The sequence below is a fragment of the Colletotrichum jinshuiense genome, chromosome 13, assembly GCF_051148585.1.
Source record: "Colletotrichum jinshuiense chromosome 13, complete sequence".
Classification (NCBI taxonomy): Eukaryota; Fungi; Ascomycota; class Sordariomycetes; order Glomerellales; family Glomerellaceae; genus Colletotrichum; species Colletotrichum jinshuiense.
In genome coordinates this window covers 65,975-79,605 of record NC_139306.1, presented here as the reverse complement: position 1 = coordinate 79,605, position 13,631 = coordinate 65,975, and the positions used below count along the sequence as shown (strand labels likewise).

Below are 13,631 nucleotides of genomic sequence, written 5' to 3'. Positions count from 1 at the left end.
GGTGCCTGTTGACAAGCCATGCCGGCAAAAGCTCCTCATGCTCGCATCCCTCTGCATCGCCGCGGCTGGGTCGAGAGACATCCAACGGTCCCAGGGGCGCAGCACACAAAGGGAACCGTTGCAAACTAGGCTTTCCGCCATCTGGGCGCTATACAAGAAGACGCATGTGGGTGGAGGTCGGGTGGAAGCTGGGGAAGTCCTGATCGCAAATCTGGTGGCTGCAACTCACCGGCTTGAGTCTTGTGTCGTTTGTTGGCCGTTCAAGTCCCATAAACGTTGAAAATAGGTGTGCAGTGCCTGCTGGGGCTTCCAGCCGGGCAAATCGGCCCTGTCTCTCATTCCTAGGACCCAGCGGCGGTCCCCACTATCAAGCTAAATTGCGGCTGAGTCAGCTGTTCAACCTTGTTTCAACTCCAACCACCGCCAGGAGGAGCTCTTGAGTCCATGGTTTCTGTAAACTTGGTTAACAACAAATAAGAGAGCAGCCGGCCGGCTAGTGAGAGCGAAAAGGTGAAGGAGTGGCTAGATCTAGAGATAGGATAAAGAGAAAAGAAAAAGGGATAAAAAAAGTTTTAGTGGTATAAGCTCCACCCGTCGCATGAGTCTGTATGTTGGTATCCTCTTGAACAAGGTTATATCTTAGCCATCCAGTCCCACCTAGTCTTTTCCTCTCCTTCATCGCCTGTAGAGGCCGCTTCAGCGGCGTATCAACAGCCGTCTCCCATCCAGCGAGTCCCATTTCCGCATCTTACAAGGCTGCCTGCGACCTCAACTCCCTTATGCGATGGATGACCTGCGACACTTTGCTGGTGAGCACTCTTGGCTTGGGAAACAACCAGTTTGTACTCTTTTTTTCAGCAGCTGTCGCCGCCACTTCCCTCCCCCAGACGACATAGGAACGCAGCCATCAACTCCTGTGCCGTTTGAATTCTAAAGACGGTTTCATTAACCAGCCCCCCACTACGTCATCACAGGCGGCGGCAACATGGGCATGGGGTATCCAGAGAGTATATAGTTAAAGTCGGAGAGCAAAAGAACCAGGTCCAACTCCAAGAGATAAAGGTTGTTAGTGGCAGAGGACTAGATCGAATTGGAAGGCTTTTTGGTGTGTGTGGTGAGCTCTGTGAAAACATTTCGGGTGCCGATGGTCGTCGTTCTATGACGACCAAGGCTGGACGGGTCCAAAACGGCATCCAAGTAGAAACAGATTTGCTGGTGAGGTCACCAAACAGTGCAGGCGGAGGAGGCCCCTATTGTGCTGGGGCATAATGGAGAACTTGAAAGAGGCAAGTCCCTTCAAGAGGACACTAAAGTATAACAGCATGTCGTTTGTGTTGATGACGTAGCTGGGAGATCTACCTGGTAGATGGACATGGTGGCGGGGTTGATGCATGGAAACGATACACCTAAGAGGTGAAATGCCAAGATGAGGCTGGGGACGACGATGACAAGCGGGATAGGCCGTCAAAATTAATTAGGGGAGACAGGCGCGAGTTAGTCCGTCTCGACTTGTGTCAGCCTTGATTGGCTACATGACGATATATAGGCGGAACGCAACAACAGGTATAGGTTCCCACAGTTCAAGCCAAAATTAGCGCTTTCATAAGGGTACCCAAACCAAAAAGAACTTTTACAAACAGCTAGCAATAGCTTTTGCACTAGGCTCAATCAATCTACTAACAGGGTACCTGTTGGATTACTCAGCCAGAATACAGGGAGCTGGCCAGCAGCAGCAGCCGGCCGCGGCAATGGCCGCGGCAGCGGAACCCGGAGATCCAACCTCCGGGCCATCAACAGCAATATCTACACTACTGCCGCTGCTGCCAACTTACCTACTTTCATATAGACACATACAACGACCAGAATACAGTACCAGTTTGATCCTTTGATTATGTTTGATTACTCCCGTACGGGTAACCTGTGATCCCAACAGTACCGCTTATGTCTTGCCATTACACCGCACCCTCAGCTACAGACCGCTCCACCAGCGTACACCCAATCGCCACCTCGTTCACACGCCACACCGCACTAGCGGCAGACCGTCCCGCGCATTAGGGTATAGGTCTTAATTCCCGCTGAATAGTACTTAGGATAGCTGCACTAAATTATAAGCTTATTTATATTCCAAGAGAACTAACGCTGAATGGAACTAGCCAGCCCAGAAAATCAGTAACCTCCATTTATTAAAGGCGTTTCCTATTGACTCTTCACCCCTTAACTACATGTATATTAGTGAAGCCGGTTCTTATGCCGTCGTGAGACGTCCATCAGAACAGCTTAGGATGTATAGCATTCCTTAGTCTTTAACTTTTCAGCTCTTAGCAGGTATATTAGTACAGGCAGAATACGTGTGATATGGTTTCGCCTAAAGATTACTACTGCCTGGCTATTAAGTGCCTGATGGACTATAGGCATTAAAGTTCTTGCTGTCTGGACCAATGACAAGGAGTCTAATCAGCCGGCCTAACCCATGCCGAGGCGCGATGATGGCTGCATTAACACTAATAATTGCCTAGAACGAAATACGCTCAGGATTGCCTCTTTTCTACGTACACTGGCCACGAGTGGGGCGCGGCCACAAAGGCGGCCTTGTAGCTCCATTCTTGACCTGGGGTGACCTGGCGAATATTGTAGTCGCGAATGATGGTGGCCGTGATTTTGGACAGCTCCATCTTGGCGACATTATGTCCGGGACACGACTCGTATCCGGCGCCGAACTGGACGACGGATGATGAGCACAGGACCACGAGTAAGAAGGTTCACCAGCCAGACCAAGGGGGGACGGGATGGGAGGGATGAGAAGAGGAACAGCACGCACAGTCAAGATGTACTTGTCGAGGCGGGCTGCGTCGTCGCGCAGCCAGCGGTCGGGGTTGAACTCGCGGGCGTCGGGCCCCCAGATCTCGGGCGACAGGTGGACGACCCAGGGGTTGACGGAGAGGACGGTGCCGGGGGGGAAGTGGCGGCCGCCGATCTCAAGGCCGGCGGGGGCGGGGGCAACACGCGGCAGGCCTATGGAGACAGGGCTGTGGACGCGTAACGCCTCCTTAACGCAGGCCTGCAGGTACGGCAGCTGCCGGGCATCGGCGTAGGCCACCACGCGCGTCCGGCACCGGCCAGCCGCTAGCGCCGCCGCCATCTCGGCCCGCACCCGCGATAGCGCGTCCGGTGCCCGGAGCAGGTGGTACAGGAATGACTGCACCCCTGTCGACACCGTGTCGGACCCCGCCACCACCGTGTTGGTCGTCTGCGCTTGGATGTTCTGCACGGGTGCTGGGGTCAGTAGGGGAGGGTTGTCGCGTTGGTGACGGGAGCTCAAGCGGCCGCGGGACAAAAGAGGAGGGGGACGAGGGGGTGAGTTGGTGAAGAGGCCCACCCCGAGGGGGCATGATGCCCCCCGGGGTCGCGGGCGGACGACGGACTGACCTTCAGATTCAGCCGCTCGGGCGACTGCTTCATAGTGCGGAACCAGTGGGCGACCAAGTCGAAGCGGGCGTCTGGATCCTTGAGGCGCTCATTGATGGCCTTGATGCACCTGTGGTAAACGCCGCCCGTGGGCAGGAGGCCCAGCCACGTCATGACGGGGTTCGTCAGCACGAGGTTCCGGAGCCGCCGGAAGTAGGGGGTCACGGCCCCCAGGAGGGTCAGCGTCGCGTTGTCACGGATCGTGTTGTCGATATCGCGGCCCTCCTCAATCTGCAAAGCTTTTGCCCACCAGGGGCGCGCGTCAGTTGTCCGCGGCTATTGTTTTGCCCAGGACACTCCTGAGGCCGAAAAACTTACGAATCCAAAAGGCTTCGAGAAGACCACCTCGCCCACAATGTCCAGCGTCGTATACGATAGATACTTGTCTAACGCCATGGGCGTACCGTCGCGCGCGAACACATCCATCCAGTCCATGAGCCGCTCGATAAGCCGCCCGACGGCCTCTTCGGACTGCAAGACGTTGGCTGTGGTTTTGTTGGTCAGATTAAATCTCCTCGACAGACAGCCCCAGGCTCCCTCCCGGCCACGAAACCAAGAAGAGGGGGGGGCGCACTTACATAGGGCATAGCCCGGCGATAGCGCCTTGGACAGTTCTATCTTGGCGCGGGGATCCACGATGGCCATGGGCGACACATAGCGCCAGTCGGGGATGGTGAAGCCGGCGTACCAGTAGCCCTTGGTCAGGGGCGCCAGGAACAGCTTGTGCACAGCGTCCGGATGAGCGACGCTGACCTCGTCAGGCGCGAGGCGGACGAAGTGGCCTAGCAGGCTCGTGGGCATCAGCGAGGAGAGAGGAGGGAAAGGAGGATAAAAACGGAGAGAAGTCATGAACAAGAAAAGAAACTTCCATACCGTATTGGTCGTGTAGGGCGACCAGCGCGAGGTTCTGATCCCCCTTCAAGATCCGGTGGATATGCCACAGCCGCGTGAGCTTGGCCAGGAACGGCCCCGGCACGCCGCGCAGAGGTGAGAGGAAATACCGCCACAGCAGGAGCCCGGCCGCGAACAGGACGAGTTGCGTCGCCAGGGCGGACCAGCTCGGGAGCGCTCCCACCACGGTCAGCAGCGCGGCGCTTGCGAAAGACACCATGATGGGGATGGGACGGTGACAAAGCTTTACTGTGGAGGGTTTATAGATAAGTATAAGAGCTATCTATATATTAGATAAATTTATATAAATATGACTGCTGTACATCTCATTTGTTGACTTGGATGAGATTTGGACCACCTGCTCAAGTACAGTTGAAGCCTGGCATGTAGTGAAGAGGGGGCAAGATCGGCAAGAATGCCAGCAGAAAGACGCCGATTTTGGGACGGCGGGCAGGCAATCGAAAACACGCCGATATTCTAGATGTCGTGCTGCAATGCAACCTTTGCGGTTTCCCTAATTCGCCGGCGGCAATGCAGGCGTCGTGTATTTGAGGGCCGGGACTGTGTTTGGGTTAGTGCTGACGGCTAGATATACTGGGGCCAGATCGACATCTTGGTAGCAATGCTCCTAGGGGGGAACTGGGTAAAGAAGTAAGCAGCCTGTGGGTGATCCGCACGGATATCAATTTTGCTCACGATGGTGGCGATGTTGCCGGACTGATATATACGGATATGTGACACGAGTCTCTCTCTACATATACGCTAAGAGAGATATCATCTATTAATTGCACCATGCGGGCGGGGCATGTAATCCACCATTCACCATCCGACTAAGCTGGGTAACCATTAGCCAACCCTAACCTTATGAAAACTGTAGCACGAAATCACGTAACTAGTGAGCTTGGCTGATCTTCTCAATGGGTTGGTTTTCAGCGCTAACCATTACTGAGTTTCATAATGTATTGGAATATGTGACGAGAGAGCTCACAGCGGGCATAAGAGATTTGTAGGGAAAAGTGTCTTGTATTCTCTGTAAGTGAAAGGACGACAAAGAGCTCGTATAAGTAGGGATCCTGTGAGCTAGTCACGTGCAGGTGTACGGGACATGTGCGCTGCCAAGTGTTGTAGCCAAAGAAAAGGCTTGGCAGAATGAGGCTATCGTGACAGAATAATAATAATAATAATAATAATAATGATCGTTTATTGTTCAACAGGTGCGGTTCCTATGTACTAAGATATCGGATTTTCTTCCAGTGCGCAATGTACGCGCCAAGCAAGGCCTTATCCAGCGCCTCCAGCTCGCGCAACCGACTCGAAAGCTTAGTCGCGACCTGCGTATCCAGGACTACCTCGCCGCAGGCAACGGCTTCAAAGCCTTTCTTAAAGAACAGGTAGAGCTGTTGCACGGGGAATTTCTCTTGCCTGCTTTCTCGGCGTGCCACCTCCTCCAGCCACGCATCGAACGACAGTGAGGGTTCCGGGAGACCCAATTCCTTGCTCATCCAACCCATCACGTCGTTCCAGGGCTGCCGCACGGGATTCTCCAGATGTAGGACTGTGGGCAGCTTGTCTGAGCCCAACGCGACGTCTGCGACGACGCATGCCGCGTCGTCGACCGGAATCCACGATAGAGTCTGTACACCACCACGTCAGCTTGCTTGGCCGAAGCCATATGAGGGCCGAAAATTAGGTTTGGAAGGAGGGAGGCAAACGTACCCCAGTCAACCGAGGGAGGCTGCCCAAGTTCTGTCCAGACTTGAGAAGCATGGGGATCTGCTCCCTCTCGTTCCACATACCCGAGTGTCTGGCACCCGTTATCTGGCCACAGCGAATCGCGGTAACCTCCAGCCGGCCAGGGAAGTCCCGGGCCGCCTGTCCCAGAATCTTCTCGCACACCAGCTTGCCGTCGGCGTACCCAACGCCGCACGCCGAGGTTTCGACTGGCGCCTGGGCTTCTGGGATCGGCACGCCACCGCTGCCGAGGCCGATGCGTGCGACGGCGGCGATGGACGAGACGAACACAAACCGCGCGACTGTGTGTCCCCGTCCATGAGCGGCGAGCTCCAGTAGGTTCCGGAGGAAGGCGAACTGGGGGTGGAAGCCCCGCAGCGGGAGGAGGTAGTTCATAGGCCAGGCGGCGTGGACAACGTGCGTCACTATGCCCTGCAGGCCCGTGTAGACAATGGGGTTGAGTCCGAGACGGGGCGCGGCTGGGTCGACCTCGATGGTGGCGACCTTGGCCCACTCGGGCTCGCCGAGCTGCAGGCCCCGGGTCTTGAGGATGCCGCGGTCGAAGGGGTCGCCGCCCGGCATGGGCTGCGAGTTGGTGCCCCGGTCCTTCCGGACGAGGCAGATGACGCGTACCACGTCGGCGCGGCGGGCGAGCTCCGCCAAGCAGTGCGCGCCCAGGCTGCCGGAGCTGCCCGTCAGGAGGACGACAGCCTGGCCCGGGGCGGTGAGCGGCCTCTCCGCGGGCGCGTCCGCCGGCAAGGTGAGGCGGAAATTCGCAATACACTCGTTCACCTCGGCGATGGCCTCGGCAACCGATGCATCCTCCTCGGCCACGGACCTCTGGGTGATGATGGCAGCCGCCATCTCGCGAATTATTGGGTGCACGTAGAAAAACTGAGGAGGGATCCGCTTCGCCGGTTCGACGACGCTGCTCAGGGCGGGCGTTTTGGAAACAGCCGCTACCAAGATCCGGCGTAGCTGCTGCATCTGCAACGAGTCGACGCCCATATCGAACAGACTGGTCTCGGCATTCCAGTCGGTTACTGAGGTGCGCGTCGTCGTGTGCTGGCGGAACAGGTCTGCCAAGCTGTCCTCCAAGCGGTCCAGGTCTAGTGGCTCGACCGCCTGGGTGGCCGCCTGGAGCAACTTCTCGTAGACCTCGTCAATCTCCTTGGCGAATAGCGCATAGGCTTCCTTGCGCGCGATGGATCCCTTGTCGGTCCGCGGCATGCGCATGCCCGCAGGGATGATGACGATAGCATCGGCTGAGGGCACGCGGGCCGAGCTGTCCAATTTGGCGCCCGCCGCCTGGACGACGGCCCAGATGGACTCACGGAGCGCCTCCACCGCCGCCTCGTCGCCTGGATCAAGTTCCTGCTGAGACTCAATGATGACGCCCAGGTGGAAGCGGTTGTCGCCAAAGGCCACAGCGGCCTTGACGGCGGGCGCCTCGTTCAACATGGACTCGAGGATGAGCGGATCGGCCTTTTCGCCCGTGGCGAGCACGATGATGTCGTCGTCGCGCCCCACGGCGGCAAAGTCCGTGTCGGGGTGCCGCTCGTTGCGCACGAGCTGGTCTGCGATCTCGAACGCCTCCTTCTTACCCGGGGGGAAGACGGCCAGCCGGAATCGGCGCTCACCACCCCGCGGCTCCAGCTCCGTGACCCGGTACTCGATGTCCCGGCGCAGGCGGAAGAAGTGCCAGTCGTAGTCGTCGGACGGCACAAACGTGAGGGACAGCGGCCCCGTTTCCGTCACGCCGTAAAAGTTAAGCAGCCGCACACCGCCCGCGGCGAGCCGGTCGCCCACGCCGGCGCCGAGCGCGGCCCCGCCGGTGCCCACGAAGTCCAGGGGCGCGAGCGCCCGGATTCCCTCGCCGGCGGGCAGGTTACAGATGTCGTCCAGGAGCATGGGTACTGTCATCATGGAGCGGGCGCCCGACCGGCGGACGAGGTCCACGAGGGACCGGGCGTTGGGTATGCCGTCGCTCGCGGGGAAGAGCGTTGTCTTGCCGGCCGCCATGGACAGCGCCGGCGCCACGAGGCCGAACCCGTGGAACATGGGCAGCGTCGTGAGGTTCAGCCCCTGCGCCTGCTCTTCGCTGTCAAACTTGTAGCAGGCCGCCGCAGACAGGAGCATACGGTGTGTAAGCGGGATCGGCTTGGGCAGTCCCGTTGACCCAGACGAGTGAAGCAGAAGAATCATCTCGTCCAGCGCCTTCGGCTTCTCCAGAGGAGGACTGGCCACGCCCCCCGGGGCAGGGCTCGAGAACGCGCCGTACGGCTTGCTGACGACGATCTTGGTGCCCTTTGCAGCCAGGCCGTCGAGCACCGCCTTGAGGCCGATGCTGAACCTCGGCGAGGTTATGAGCGCCTTAGCCCCCACGGCTTTGAGAAGTGCCTCTATTGCCACGAGAGGCAACCGTGGAGACAGTACTAGCGGCTGTTCCATGCGGCAAAGTCATCAGCTTAGGGCCGCACAAAGAGAGCAATAGGTAGCTAAGTACCCACCGGTGTTTCGGCGCTGATTAGAGCGAACTCATGAACCACTAAGCCGAAGTCGCTTTCCATCAGGAGCGCCACAGGCTCACCGGGCGTGGACGGCGCCAATGCGTCCCGCATCCACTCGGCGCACCGCGACACGGCGTCCTTGAACTCGGCGTGGGTCACGGTGTTTAGTGAGCCGTCGGCTTTCGCCTGAACGCAAAACGGGTGCGATGCATTGTGAACCGAGTTGAAGTTAATCAGTTCCGTGAGGGACTGTACGCGACTTTCATGCTGGTCGGGTAACAGCTTGTCGGACGCGACGTCGAATTTCGCTTTCACAAAGACCTTCATGGCTGTCTTGATTTCATTGTCTGGTTCAAGGTAGCCTCTCTGTGTGACGGATAAGGTATTATATGAAAATTCTCTTCCTGATGATATCGTTGGCTCGGGGGGTAACCCTCTGGGCGCTTGAAATCCTCCGAACCCCGGAAGGCGAAGACGTATTGTCTGGTTTATTGAAGCGCCCAAGTCACTTGGCATTACTCGAATGCATCAGCTGCATATTCTCGGTGGTTTTCAGGGGTGGGGGGCTTGTAAGCTGACTTGTTAGTCGCAGCGGGAGCGGGATTCCTAAAATGCCTTGAATTTGGTCAGACCTAGCACAAATCGACCGTGTCGGCGATTTGCGTCCCCGGCTCGTGGATTTTGAACCTTAGGGAAGACGCATGTTGTGAGCAGCTCAATATTTTAGTAAATTGCCTGGTTTTCCTGGAACTATTTCTGCCTCAGTGTCCTCCAATACATACTGTCTGCCCTGTTTTCTGCGGCTGGCTTTTCCTACTTGTCTTCAACCTCGACGTATACATAATTTTACCCAAGAAAATCCACCGAGTGGGACAGAGAGCATCATCGTTGCACAGCCACCGTCATCGACGCTGTGATCCCAGACAGACAGCGTGATGGCGAGCCCGGTTTCACAGCCGGCCAAATCCGGCTCCAAGACGGCCGCCCCGACAGACGTCGGCTATGTGCCCCCGACGCGAGGCCTCTTGTCGACGCTGCCGGCCTCGTGGGTGCCGTACGGCGAGCTGATCCGGCTGCACCAGCCCCACGGCATCTACATCGTCGGGTTCCCGCACGTCGTCGGGCTCGTATACGCCGCCTCGCTACTGGAGACGCCGATGCCACCGGCGGCACTGTGGGAGCGCGCCGCCGTCTTATTGAACTGGGTCTTCTTCTCTCGCAGTGCCGGGTGCGCGTGGAACGACATCATCGACCAGGATCTCGACCGCCAGACGGCGCGGTGCCGCAACCGCCCCGTCGCGCGCGGCGCCATCTCTACCGCCCGCGCCCTTGTCTACACCTTGTTCCTCTACGCAGCCGCACTGGCGCCGCTGTGGTGCTTCTTGCCGCCCGCTTGTACGTGGTCGGCGCTCGTGGCGATCGCGCTGTCCCTGATCTACCCCTTCGGCAAGCGCTTCACCCACTTCGCCCAGGTGATGCTGGGCTCGGCGCTGGGGTCGACCATCTTCCTGACGGCCTACAGCGTCGGCATGCCCGTCCTGACATCCTCCGCGTGGCTGGTGCCGACAAGTTGTCTCACGGTCACGGTCCTACTGCTCGTCGTCTTCTACGACACTGTCTATGCGCGTGCCGATACGGCCGACGACCTCCGCTCGGGCGTCAAGGGCATGGCCGTGCGCTACCGCCACAACATCGAGGGCCTCTTCCTCGTCCTCACCACCGGAATTGTCGCGCTCCTGACCGTGCTCGGCCGCATCGCCGGCATGCAGCGGCCCTATTACGTCTTCGCCGTCGCCGGGCTCGCCGGTTCCCTCCTGGCCCTCGTAGCCCTCACCCGCTGGAACCTGCTCCCCAGCTGGGCCGGGTCGTCTGGCTGGCTGTATGCTTTCGGTATTGCGAACTTGATCGCTGGCTTTGGTAGTGAGTATATTTTGCGCTGGCTTGCTGTTTGAGTAGGGAAAAAGGCCATGGTACCGGCGGGGTCAAAACGTGTCCCAATTGTGGTTTGGAAGAATAGGGCTTTTAGGATACTGTTGGATTATGTGACCAGAATACGGGCAGGCGGTCAGCAGCAGCTGCCGGCCGCCGGCCGCGGCAGCGGAGCCCGGAGATTACGTCTCCGGGCTGCCAACAGCTATATCTACGATTCCGCTGCTGCTGCTGCTGCCAACCTTCTACTTTCTCTTCTACATACCGATTTACAGCTTCCGAATATACTATATTGATATTCAGCGAGCTCCAGCCCATGTGGGCAGTCCTGTTGTATACAACAGATACCCTGTGATTCCAATAGGTACACATTTGGGTAGGAGGAATTGACAACTCTATAAGGCTGATTTACACAGGATAATACTACCTACCTGACGAGCCTTTGCTGGAGCTCTTCTGTCCTCTTCAAAATGTCCTCCTCCCTTTGCCTTATGTCCTCGCAAGTGCTTTCCCAGAGTCCTCGTGTTATTCCTCGACCCGCCCCTCTCACCACAGGCCGCCCCCGCCCGCTGAGCAGGGCAATGCCGCTGTCCGAGACCGGGTCATTTTTGCGATCCCTCGGGTCCTCCGGGAATAGGGCTTTGCGCAAAAGCTTGAAGAGACAGTGGACGGTGTGGACCGCGAGCGACGTTTCGAGCAGGGTCGACAAGAATTTGGTACCGCGTCCGGTCTTGTCATCTTCACGGCTAGGATGATCCCCGTACTGGGCCCAAAGTCTTTCAAGCACGAGCTCCAAGACGCTCAGAAACCCCGCGTAGCAGGCCAGGAGCAGGAAGACGAGGGTCGGGTCGAGTGCATCCCCCGGCGTGTGCCGCGTGCAGTTGTTGCTGCTGGCATGTTCGCACACGGTGACACTGGATGCAGAAGAGGCAAATGGGCTTCCGCCGCCTCCTTCCCCGCTCGACATTTCGCTGGCCGAAATGCTGGAGTCCGAGTTTTCGGTTGTCGATGATCGGGCTGATGGATCATCCTGCCCCTGTTGGACTAAGATCTGCCGGGCCGTTTCAATCAGCTCGCTGGCGAGGCCCACCACGCCTTTCAAGGCCACGACGCTGGCCAATGCACTGTCTTTTGCGAAACCCGCCGCGGCCTCGCTGATTTGCAAGCTGATCCTGCATAACCTCTCGTGGCTGCTTCGTGTACCGGCCGGTAGCGACATGGAAACTGGAGTGGGGGTCTGCTGCCCGCCTGACGTGGTATGCGAGACGGATCCATACTGGTTGCTCAGCGCGCTGGAATCTTGTGCATCATGATCCCTTACGCTCCAGGCACCAAGACATGGGAAGGGAGGGGTCGTTGGGGCGTCGTTGAGGCCAGACTCGAGCACGTCGCCATCGCTGTCGACAGGGGAGCGGTCGGTGGCGAGGAATGGCTCTTGGAAATATTTCTCGACATTCCGAGAGGCAAAGGAGCTGAAACCGAAGTTCTGAGGAAATGGCGTTCCGAGGTCTGGCGGCAGCGTGCTAGACGGTTCCCGGGTATCGATGTCGATGAAGTTAAAGGAAAATGGTGATATATCTGGCGTTGGGTAGAGCCTCGGTGATTGGAGGCATGGGTGCGCCGTCGTCGCCTCGGTGCCGGGCTCCAGGCCGCCGCCGGACAGGGCGGCCATCGTGGCCGAGCGCGTTCCCGGTGGTTCTGCGTCGGGTCCCACCCAGCCGGCGACGGGGGAGGGGGCTCGGTTGACAAAGAGACTTTCGGCCTGTTCTTGCGGCCGGCCATCGTGGTCTGGCATAATATGGTGGTGCGAATCCTCGCAGCTCGGCGCTTTCCTCTTCATGTTCTTTGCTGTTGCTGGCCTCCCCACTTTGCCGCGGAGACCCAGGACGCAGGGGACTTGAGCTTTGAGGCATCGAGAGCATGGCTTGTCCATGCTAGTTCCGTTTTCGTTTTGCACCGTCCGACTGCACCGAACTTTATGGGCATGACACCGGTCACACGCAGAGCGCAGAAGTTGGTCCTGATCCGTAATTGAACTGTCCATAATAGTGGAATCCAAAGTCGATTTCACCAATATGCGTAGCATTGAGGGTGATTTATCACGCAACCGTCTATAGACGCGATGAGGGTCTGTGGTCCATCTATTTAGCCAGAACATGGCTAAGATGAAACACCCATCTGTACACCAGCCTCTCAGTGCACTCGCAGTAAGGACCAGGAGTTCTGAATGGCTGAACACCGGCTGTTAGCCCCCAGAGTTGGTGACCCTGAGGACAAGCGCGCCTACTGATGGACCATCTTCTGGCTCGGTAAGAAAGCAGGAACAGGCAGGCCATGCAGGTGTGTTCCCTCATGCTCGGGCAGAATGATGTAAGCCCTATTAAGCTGGGCAGTGGTTGATTGTAGTGGAATCAGAAGTAGGCAGTAAGCTGCAGCTTACGATAATCCACAGATAACCAGGATGGAATCCCCCCAAAGTAGTGTTTCGGTTCGGACCGGTCTGGTTCACGAGTAGTTCGGTCTGACTAAGCGGGATTTCTATGTATGCGAGGTAATTCGCCCCCCCCCCCCCCCCCAAACATAGCGTCCAAGACTCCAACAAAACAGAGCTGACAGTATTATGTTTTCTCCATTGAAATAGCATACCGGAACAAGAGTCGCTGGGCTATCCAAGCCACGGCGACCGAACGGCTGTATACTGCTCGAAAAGAAGCTCGAGGATTGTCCGACAACGAAGACGGCTGGAATCTTTTCAAACACCTGGTCGGCTGAGTGCACATGCTTATAGTAGCATTCTTGCATCTGAATCCCCCCATTATTCATAAGGCGAAAAGACCTAGTGAGCAGGCTCACTATTGGATGCTGTTTCCTTGTATGCCACGTTTTTTTCGCCGAATATTATTGGTGCTGGTAGATAGTAAGCATCAATTGCACCCCCAACCCGTGAACGAATCGGTCCGTTTCGCACCCTACCGGTGAGTTAGAGTTGAGTTCCTCACTTACCTAGTAGGTACTGGACAGTACCAGGTTCCAGATCCTCCAGGACCTGTGAGCAGGTAACAGCTAGGTAAGATAAAATACAGGTAGAATTACATGGGATTGCCA

The 13,631-nt window shown here is 57.5% G+C and overlaps 4 protein-coding genes across 4 annotated transcripts; 1 reads left to right on the top strand and 3 right to left on the bottom strand.

Annotated features, from left to right (window-relative positions):
* Positions 1 to 2,528: 2,528 nt before the first annotated feature.
* Positions 2,529 to 4,576, bottom strand: EsH8_XIII_000015 (uncharacterized protein; the record flags this gene model as incomplete). The annotated part of the gene is made up of 6 exons (XM_083273727.1): positions 2,529 to 2,717; positions 2,819 to 3,262; positions 3,427 to 3,741; positions 3,784 to 3,950; positions 4,044 to 4,247; positions 4,339 to 4,576. The coding sequence occupies 6 exons, from the start codon at positions 4,574 to 4,576 to the stop codon at positions 2,529 to 2,531; spliced, it is 1,557 nt and encodes a 518-aa protein (XP_083120490.1).
* Positions 4,577 to 5,579: 1,003 nt separating this feature from the next.
* On the bottom strand, positions 5,580 to 8,924 carry EsH8_XIII_000014 (uncharacterized protein; the record flags this gene model as incomplete). Its single annotated transcript, XM_083273726.1, has 3 exons — positions 5,580 to 5,990; positions 6,073 to 8,529; positions 8,598 to 8,924. The coding sequence occupies 3 exons, from the start codon at positions 8,922 to 8,924 to the stop codon at positions 5,580 to 5,582; spliced, it is 3,195 nt and encodes a 1,064-aa protein (XP_083120489.1).
* Positions 8,925 to 9,532: 608 nt separating this feature from the next.
* EsH8_XIII_000013 (4-hydroxybenzoate octaprenyltransferase) lies at positions 9,533 to 10,549 on the top strand (the record flags this gene model as incomplete). Its single annotated transcript, XM_083273725.1, has 1 exon — positions 9,533 to 10,549. The coding sequence occupies one exon, from the start codon at positions 9,533 to 9,535 to the stop codon at positions 10,547 to 10,549; it is 1,017 nt and encodes a 338-aa protein (XP_083120488.1).
* Positions 10,550 to 10,953: 404 nt separating this feature from the next.
* EsH8_XIII_000012 (uncharacterized protein) lies at positions 10,954 to 12,459 on the bottom strand (the record flags this gene model as incomplete). Its single annotated transcript, XM_083273724.1, has 1 exon — positions 10,954 to 12,459. The coding sequence occupies one exon, from the start codon at positions 12,457 to 12,459 to the stop codon at positions 10,954 to 10,956; it is 1,506 nt and encodes a 501-aa protein (XP_083120487.1).
* Positions 12,460 to 13,631: the final 1,172 nt, after the last annotated feature.